The sequence below is a fragment of the Tachysurus vachellii genome, chromosome 14 (genome assembly GCF_030014155.1).
Source record: "Tachysurus vachellii isolate PV-2020 chromosome 14, HZAU_Pvac_v1, whole genome shotgun sequence".
In the NCBI taxonomy this organism is placed as follows: Eukaryota; Metazoa; Chordata; class Actinopteri; order Siluriformes; family Bagridae; genus Tachysurus; species Tachysurus vachellii.
Window position 1 is genome coordinate 610706 of NC_083473.1, and position 10268 is coordinate 620973.

Here is a 10268-nt window from a genome sequence, read left to right on the forward strand (position 1 = left end):
AGCTGATATCGCACAAATCAAGTGCAACTGGTCTGAAGAAAATGCACACTGCTCATGTAGAGAAATTGCTCTCACAAAGCAGGTAGACAAAAAAAGAGAAGCTCAACTCACAATGATGCAAGCAGTGGCTCAAGGAGTCACATAGAGGAAGAGGACAACCTCGAGGAAGAGGAGGCAGAAGATGAGGCAGAAGTTGAAGAGGCAGTGGAGAATGAGAGAGTGGATGCTTTATTTGCTGAGTGAAAGATCACATTTCGGTCTTATTCTGCTCCTGTGACGACACCCCCCTTTTCTGACAGAACGACTCAGCCACTTACAGACCCAGTGGAATAACCTCAAGTCTGGAAACGAACCCTCTTTTGGAATTTTTTTTTCTCTGTGGATTTCGCTTCACTTCCTGTTTTCCAATGAAACTTACACAGAATGGTCATGAGGCCCGAATGTTTGATACCATTTTCTAGACTGCAGGAGGGTGAAGAGTGTGTGAGGGGTGTGTACATATATATATATATATATATATATATATATATATATATAAATATATATATATATATATATATATATATATATATATATATATATATATATATATATATATATATATATATATATATATATATAAGTTTGTTTAAAATATTTATTGGACAATGACATTTGCCATCACACTGTAATATACACACGTGCACAAATAACGTTACACAATATAACCTTTACAACACACATTTTTGGTCTTAGCTTCCACTCTCTCTTTTAGCGAGTAACAAGTAGTATGTGGTGGCGATGACCATGTGTATTTAAGAGGTGCTACACGGAGTCGTTTGTCTTTAGACGATTCCTGCTCTATGTCTTCTTTATTCTCTGAAAAATTATAGAAACAAAATAAGAAACAAAACTATATATCACTAATTTGTTTATATTGTGCAGTGAACGAGTTACGATAAAACAGCTACTGCTTAAGTTACATACCTTTAATTAAGCATCAGTATTTGTGCCCTGAAGAAGTCTTGCTTCCATCGTACCCAATAAACCTGAGTTTGGTCAAACATGTCGTAGTTAAAGTCCTTAATATCGATAGGTGAAACAACTGCCGTGAAGCCGTCATCCAGGTATGGATGACACATCAACTAGTCACCTAAGATGCCAAGATGCCAACGTATGCCAACATTCTGATTCTCAGTGATCAGCAGATCCGTCGTGTAGAAGCGGAGGCTTTTTATTTACCCCAAAACAAAATCCTAATTACGGTGGCAAAAACATGATGATCTGGAACACATAGCAACGCTGCATAGCAACGCTGATGCTGGGTAATATCTCTTCACATTACCGCTTTACTAACAAAAAAAAAAAAAACAACTTAACTACTTCTTAATTGATCTCTAAAAAACTCTATCTTGATCTCTTAATCTCTAAAAAAACTTTGTTTGAACAGCTTCCGGGTTGAAGGGGAACGCTGGCGCGTGTTGGCTGCCGCTCCTTTCTCCCGCTTTCTCCCGCTTTGTTTGTTTGTTTGAATTATCAGACAACAGTTTTGGAGCATCGGAAGAGTGAACAATATTTCGTTTTATTGTACTGCGATGTGGGATTACGTTTTACTCGTCAGCTTTTTATCCCTAATTCTGAACGTCTGCTGCTGGAACCAACTCTCCTGTTGCCCTGCTCAGGATTTACACTTCTGCGGGTCTGCTGTTGGTGTGGATTCCTCCTGCATGGCACTGAGGTACACTGCTCGCCAACTGTTGAACTTGAAACGGAATTATTATCTGGCACATGATACCTACGCTAACTGTGGCGATGCTTGTATACTCCGGCGTAAGCGCTACTTACATCGCTCTTCAAAGCGCAGTTTTACTTGTTCATCATCTGATGCTGTTTCCTATCCTACATTTCTTCGAAAACCCCACAGGTTGGTGTATAACCCTGCTGGGATTAACTATAACAATTTGTCTGTGCTCTCATATAAAGAGCGTACACGAGTGTTTTCTAAATCCCCGAGCCTGTTGAAATCAGCGTTTTTTAATGCTTGCTCTGTCAACAACAAAGCTGTGACTATATCTGACATCATTCTGGAAGAAAAACTCGACTTTTTAAGTCTAGTCGAAACATGGCACAAACAATCGGACGGTCTTCTCTTTAATGAACTTACTCCTGCTGGCTACGGGTTATTCGATTTCCCGCGATCCACTGGTAGAGGTGGTGGCATTATTGTATTGTACAAACAGCAATACAAATTAAGACCCGTAACAGTTCCTCTGTTTTCTTCATTTGAATGTCTCGTTTTGTCAGTTTCCGAGTGTCACTCAACTGCTATAGCTACAGTCTACCGGCCTCCTAAAGCAAACAAAGACTTCTTATCGGAGTTTGCGGATCTGCTGTCATATCTGTGCCTCAAATTTGAGAGAACTCTTTTTTTGGGGGATTTTAATATCCAGATGGACAAAAAGGAGTCTGCTTTAACAAAGGATTTCTTGGCTTTGCTGGAATGCTTTGGTTTGTATCAGTATGTTGACTGTATGACACATAACAAAGGACATATTTTAGACCTTGTGATATCTAATGGATCTTTTGTGTCTCAGTTGTCCACTATTGACTTAGGGTTGTCTGATCATCTGGCAGTCTTTTTTGATATGTACATACCTGCTGCCAACACTGCCTCCTCTCGTATCTTGACATACCGGAAATGGAGGTCAATTGACCCTTCGGACTTTTCTGTTTTCATCGACTCTTCACTAAGTAGTTTCTCTCCATCTGAGACTCTAGAGACAAGGGTCTCCATGTTAAATTCTGCTCTCTTATCTGGTCTGGACTTATTTGCTCCTCTAAAGTCACGCATTTGTACGTCCTGCTCCTTGGTATAATGAAGATTTGCGTATGATGAAGACATCTTGCCGTAAAATGGAGCGTAGGTGGTGTCTCTCAGGTCTGACTGTACACCATCAAATTTGGAAAGACTGCCTACAAGAATATAAGGCTGGTATTGTTTCTGCCAGATCTGATTATTTTTCTAACATGATTAACGACAATCAAGGAAATGCAAGACAACTTTTCAATTCTCTTAACAAATTGCTAAATCATAAAACTGTCTCTCATGTCACTGCTTCTGATCATCTCTGTAATAAGTTCCTGCATTTCTTTGGCACAAAGGTCGATAATGTTCGTAGAGGTTTTTGTGCTTCTTCTTCATTGTCTTCTTCTGTTGTTATTACTCCTTGTTATTCTGGTTCTATGTTTTCAACATTTTCTACACTTGACACGCATTGTCTTTCTGTAGATGTTTCTAAAATGAAAGCAGCCACTTCTTTACTTGATCCCATACCCACTGGTTTGTTTCAGTCATGTTTTACTTCTCTGGGCCCCATTGTTTTGAGCATTATAAATGACTCTCTGTGTACTGGGGTTGTCCCAACAGCTTTTAAAATGGCTGCGATCACCCCGGTACCTAAAAAGACAAATATAGTCTATGAGAACCTTGCTAATTTCCGTCCTATATCTAATCTCTCTTTTCTTACTAAACTTTTGGAGCGAGTTGTTGCTACTCAGTTAATTTCTCATTTAACTGAGAACAATCTCTTTGAGCCTTTGCAATCAGGCTTTCGTAAATTCCATAGTACAGAAACCGCCCTGGTCAGGGTTACAAATGACTTGTTAACTGCCTCAGACTCTGGCTGTCTTTCAGTTTTGATCCTTCTTGATCTCAGTGCCGCATTTGACACTGTTGATCATTCAGTTTTAATTTCTCATCTTGAAACATTTTTTGGTGTCTCTGATACTGTTTTAAATTGGTTTAAGTCCTACTTCAAAGATCGGAAGCAGTTTGTTGCCATGGGTGGATTTAGATCGGAGGTTAATGTTGTTCAATCCGGGGTTCCTCAGGGATCAATCTTGGGCCCTCTGCTTTTTAATATTTATGTTTTTCCTCTTGGCCAGCTTTTGGGATCACTTGGTCTAAAATTTCATTTTTACGCAGATGATATGCAGCTCTATATTCATTTTAAACCTAATGAAACTGTGCCTGTTGATTTCCTTTCTGAATGTATTTCTAAAAAGAAAGAATGGATGACAGACAATTTTCTTTGTCTTAACAGTGAAAAGACTGAAATTATGCTTGTTGGCTCACCCCACCAACTACGCAAAGCTGGGTCAGTCAAGCTAACTCTTGATGGTTCAAATGTGGAGTTTCAAACAAAATTGAGGAATCTAGGGGTAATTTTTTATGCCAATTTAACGTTTGAGCCACATATCCAAAATACGGTTAAAACTTCGTTCTTCCATCTCCGAAATATTGCCAGATTACGTCCAATTCTGTCATTTTCTGTTGCTGAGAGACTGATCAACACTTTTGTGTTTTCCCGTATCGATTACTGCAATGCCTTGTTGGCTGGGGTGTCTAAAGCTACCTTAAACAAATTACAGGTAGTGCAAAATTCGGCGGCGAGAATACTTACTAGAACAAAGTTAAAAGATCACATTACTCCCGTTTTGGAGTCCTTGCACTGGCTCCCCGTTAGGTTTAGGGTTGATTTTAAGATTCTGATGCTTACCTACAAGGCCTTACACGGGTTAGCGCCTCAATATTTGGCTGATCTTTTAATTCCTTATATTCCATCTCGCACTCTTCGTTCTTCTGAAACTGGTCTTTTAACTGTTCCTTTAACTCGTTTAAAATCGATGGGAGATAGGGCCTTCTCTTCACTAGCTCCAAAACTGTGGAATTCACTACCAACTGAGATAAGGCAAGCAACATCTCTTGGCACTTTTAAATCTCTGCTTAAAACTTATTTTTTTAGGGTAGCTTTTAATTTGTCTAATGGTAATTTTACATAGTGCTTATTTTATTGTCTATTTTTGTTGCTTTAATTTTAATCATTATATTATGTGTGTAATTTTGTTGATTTTATTTTGCTTTTGTAAAGCGCTTTGAGATGTTCTTTTAAAGGCGCTATAGAAAATAAAGGTTATTATTATTATTATAATTGAGACAAATAGATTTTAGCATTGTTTGACTCCAAACCCCTGTTGGATTTTATTGGAGATCGATCTATCTATTACAGATGAGTGATACCACGTTTTTTGCTTGATAACACCATAACTATGCTGGCCACCCAGCTATACCAGCACTATACCAGCACTGACCAGCATTATACCAGCACAAACCAGTAAAAACCAGCCTGGTCCAGCATGGAATTCATGCTGGTTTATGCTGGATATTTCAGCAGGGGAGTGTGTGAGGAATGTGTAGGGGTGAAGAGTGTGCGTGAGGGATGTGTAGGGGTGAAGAGTGTGTGTGAGTGGTGTGTAGGGGTGAAGAGTGTGTGTGAGGGGTGTGTGGGGATGCAGCGTGTGGTGTAAGTGTCCCTGATAAAGGGACGAGAAACTCCAATGATCTTCTCAGCTGTCCTCACTATGCGCTGCAGGGTCTTGAGATCTGAGATGGTGCAGTTCCCAAACCAGACAGTGATGCAGCTGCTCAGGATGCTCTCAATGGTCCCTCTGTAATAAGTAGTTAGGATGGGGGGAGAGAGATGTGTCTTTCTCAGCCTTCGTAAGAAGTAGAGAAGCTGCTGGGCTTTCTTGGTGATGGAGCTGGTGTTGAGTGACCAGGTGAAGTTCTCCGCTAGATGAACACCAAGAAATTTGGTGCTCTTGATGATCTCTACAGATGATCCATCAATGTTCTTTAGTTTTATCAACATTCTTGCTGATGAGACCCACCACAGTCGTGTCATTGGCGAACGTGGTGATATGATTCGATCTGTGCAAAGTGAACAGCAGTTTCAGCAGTGAACAGCTTCTAAATCAGGTGCTGAGGGATGATTGTGATAAATGCTGAACTTAAGTCTATGAACAGCATTTGTATGTATGTGTCTTTATTATCCGGGTGTGTGGGGGCAAGATGGAGGGCCGTGGCAATGGCGTTGTCCATGGAGCAGTTTGGATGATACACAAACTGCAGGGGGTCCAAGGTAGGTGGTAGCTCGGTCTTGATGTGCCTCATGACAAGCCTCTCGAAGAACTTCATTACAATGGGTGTAAGTGCAACAGGAGGATAATCATTGAAATAAATAACTCCCAATTCTAAAAAATTAGAGAAATTGGTCCAGAGAAATGAATCAGGATGCAGTAATGTTAAAAACAAACATTTATTTCACATTAATCTGGTGAATGGACCACATGGTATACAATATAAGCAGCTCTGGATTTTGTTCATTCTAAAAACAGAAATGTTTTTTCATCACAACTACCAGATGTTGCGTACATGCATACGTACGTACAGAAGACTAACATTTTATTAGAGATTAATGAATAAAATTAGTTCATTACAGCAAGGAAAGGAAAAATCTCCTGAGGTTATACAATGGGGACGACACTGTAGCTGCCAATTCCACACTGATTGTTGTTTCTCTGGAGTCTCATATATCCTCCTTCTCCCCAGTTAACACCCCAACTGGAAAAGAGAGAAAGGGGCATTTTATCCAGCGGGGTTATAATCCATCATTTTCTTTCTATATCAAAAAAAACTTAGTGTGTGTGTTAGTGTGTATCTGTGTGTATGCGTGTTTGTGCGTATGTGTTTTTTGTCTGTGTGTATGTGGTGTGTGTGTTTGTGTGTGTATATCTTTGTGTGTATGTGTTTGTGTGTGTATGTGTATATATGTTTGTGTGTGTGTGTGTTTCTGTGTGCATGTTTGTGTATATGTTTGTGTGTGTTTGCGTGTGTGTATATATGTTTATGTGTGTGTATATGTGTGTGTGTGTGTGTTTGTGTGTATGTGTGTGTTTGTGTGTATATGTGTGTGTTTGTGTGTGTGTGTGTGTGTGTGTGTGTGTGTGTGTGTGTGTGTGTGTGTGTGTTTAACCTGTTTTTGACCAGCCAGTATTGTTGCCCATCTTCTTTTCCATATCCAACCACAAGAACTGCGTGATTCAGTGGTTGAGCTTCAGAACAGTAATTGTAAATACCTAACACACACACACACACAGAGACACACACACACAGAGACACACACACACACACACACACACACACACACACACACACACGGCTCTTCAGAACTGTTCACAGATCATCTGGTTTAGACTAGAGGAACCCATCAAAAAGTCATGAGGTCTTTAATATTAAGCACGTAATTGAGCAGTCAGTTACAAAGGTGGACTGTTCTTTAACACCAGGATCATGTGGTTCTCCATAAAGCATTTACAGTGTTCATGTATCTGTACTAACTGTTTGCTCAAACTCATGGAGTTCAACTATAGTATTTTTGTTAATATAAATTAATTAATTAGCAGATACATGTAATAATTGTGTGATTAATTAAACAGTCCATTGTTCAGAACACTACTTTTCATTATCTAATATAACGACACAATCATCATATCTGTAAAGTCTTGAACTGTTCTGTTAAAAAACTGCAAAACACGTTGGACAAAAATACTACAGAAGACACTAGTGTTATTATTACAGGTACAGAGACACTAGTAACATTATGGTGTCATTTTTACAGCCATCTCTGTCAGTGTGGCATACAATAATTTACTGTAACTCAGACTGAAGACTTTTATTTTGTAGTTGTTTATTTTAAATGTTTAATTTAAATATAGTAGGTTTGAGGTATTAATGATCCGTATGCACATACAGTTCATTATAAACAACTGACAATTGTCCTGTGTGTCTCACCAGTCTTGTAATGGTAAAATGTGGAATTGTTAGCATTAATTCCTACTGCGACCGGCCCGATGTTAGCCACCACCTTCTGCAGCTCAAACTCATTATAACGCTGAAGAACCCGGAAACCAGAACAGCGTCCATATTTATGACTAGGGAAGCAAAATCCAACCTACACAATGAAATATTATGTGACAACAAGGTTATATGTGTGGCTCATTCTTATTAAACCATTAAAATAACATTAATAGTAATGATTTTATATAATAAACATGTAGATAAGAAATATAACAAAATATCATTATAAAGATAATAATGTTAACGTTGCACAATTTTATTTCATTTTCTGTTAAAAGATTCTCATCACTGCAATGGGTCTAAATATCTGAATGTATCACTATGTCATAACTGATACACAGCCTGGGCTACATATAAAAATTAAAACTGTAATAGAAGATAAATAAAATACAATTATTAACTAAATATTCATGAATAATAATAATCAAAAATTAAGTCTCCATGACTGATGTTCTCATCCTCTATAACATTTGTAAAGGACTGTTTACACACACAGAGAAATAAAGTTTGACTTTGAATGAAATCCTACACACATCTACAGTGCCTTCAATATGGGTTCTTTTGTCATCCATTAATGATTATTACAGATACAGGAATCTCCATCTCTTGTGTATTTACTGAGGATGCTTCAGTCCAGATGAAATGACTTTCCAGACAAAGTGGAGATGGAGAATGCTAAGCCAGTTTTGGAAGTGGGAAAGTGGGTCTTTGTATCTACGATGGAGACCTCTTACCTTGGTCAACATGAGGTTTAGCTGGACCAAACAAATTGTTTCATGTAGGTGCTGCACTTCTATATATTACTGAATATTGCATTTTTACATTGCATAGAAGTAACTTAGGATGAACGTAAATGATTAAATATGTGTAGGAATGTATAAAAAATACCTTTTGTTCATAAGGGTAGTCAGCGTCCTTGCTGATGCCCCTGTGGTTTATTATGTAATTAAAGGCATTAGTCAGGAGGCCTCCAGAGCAGCCACGGTTTCCCTCCTCAGAACTGCAGTCCACCAGGTTCTGAACACTCAGAGGAACAAGACGACCCTTCTTCATCTTCATTTGAGCTTCTAAAGCTCCAACTGCACTGAACGCCCAGCAGGCATTGCAGTCACCCTACGCACACACACACACACACACACACACACACACACACACAGCAAAGATGAACGTGAAATCAAATAATTGTTTTGTTTATATTTAATTGTTTACCAAAGAAAAGCACATATAATATTTATTAAAAGCTCCTAACACCCTGTACATATATACCTGGTCCTGTACAGGGGTGACAAATCCATCCTCAGTCCAGTTCACACTGGGAGGGAGAGAGAAATCACTCAGAAAGGTGAAATTATCATTATCATCTTCAGAAGAAAGATTATCCACCCTCAGACCATTCAGTTTAGCATTGGCTTCGTCTGCGGTCTACACACACACACACACACACACACACATTTTAGCCCTGTATATAACCCCATGGGCATCACAGAAACACAAGAACTGGACCACACCATGTCTGAAAGGTGATTGATCCCAGTGGTAAAGGTATGTTGTCCTGCTGCAGCTTCTTCATTGTGCTTCATCACTTCCAAAACATTCTGCTCCCAGATTGTTCTCCTGTATGTTTCCTCTCTCTGACACACAAACACACAAAATAGTCTTACATTAAAACAAAAGAAAATAATCAACATAAAAAACATACTTCATTGGAACTTTTATTTTTTTCATAAAAGAGGATTTGACTTGGTTCCTCTAGTGAAGTGACGTCACATACAGATAAGTACGGTGACCCATAATCAGAATTCCTTCTCTGCATTTAACCCATCCAAAGTGCACACACACAGCAGTGAACACACACACACCATGAACACACACACACACCATGAACACACACACACCATGAACACACACCCGGAGCAGTGGGCAGCCATTTATCCTGCAGCATCCAGGGAGCATTTGGGGGGTTCGGTGCCTTGCTCAAGGGCACCTCAGTCGTGGCCGGCCCGAGAATCGAACCCACAACCTTAGGGTTAGGAGTCAAATTCTCTAATCAAATCAATCAATCAATCAAATTTTATTTATAGAGCACCTTACAACAGCCAAAAGGAGCACAAGGTGCTTTCAAGTAAAACAACAATATACAATAAAAATATAAGAACACAATGAACATAAAATAGCATAAAATAGCAGTTGAAACAGGGGCTACGTGTTAAAAGCTATCTTTAGTGAAACACTTGTGTAATTTTTATATAAATAAATTGTTAATTAAACTGATTTGTATTTCTCACCACACTGCTGTAATTTTTATTGAATTCTTTTTTCCAGGACATCCAGTAGTCATGTAGATTCATATCACCACAAACCTCAGAGACCATCAGAGCCAGAAACAAGACGCACCTCATCATACCTGTGAACTGAAAGGAACAAAAGAGCTGTGACCTTTTTATTCTCTTTATTCTACACTATAGGAGGAAATGACCTCATTACAAGCTTCATTTCACTTTCCTCTTTGTCTCTTAATCTAGAATTAGTT

General features: G+C 38.8%; 1 protein-coding gene across 2 annotated transcripts in view; it reads right to left on the bottom strand.

Moving 5' to 3' along the window:
• Positions 1 to 6118: 6118 nt before the first annotated feature.
• Positions 6119 to 10268, bottom strand: part of LOC132857244 (cathepsin S-like) — a 4980-nt gene continuing 830 nt past the window's right edge. The window contains exons 2-8 of one of the 2 annotated variants that reach the window (XM_060887260.1): positions 10024 to 10149; positions 9247 to 9369; positions 9005 to 9160; positions 8627 to 8851; positions 7673 to 7832; positions 6855 to 6957; positions 6119 to 6442 (exon numbers count right to left, since the gene is read on the bottom strand). In XM_060887260.1, the coding sequence (XP_060743243.1) occupies positions 6346 to 6442; positions 6855 to 6957; positions 7673 to 7832; positions 8627 to 8851; positions 9005 to 9160; positions 9247 to 9369; positions 10024 to 10140 (981 nt within the window). In that variant the 5' untranslated portion in view covers positions 10141 to 10149 and the 3' untranslated portion in view covers positions 6119 to 6345. Of the gene's footprint in view, positions 6443 to 6854; positions 6958 to 7672; positions 7833 to 8626; positions 8852 to 9004; positions 9161 to 9246; positions 9370 to 10023; positions 10151 to 10268 lie in introns of both variants that reach the window. The other variant, XM_060887259.1, reaches the window with a different exon arrangement.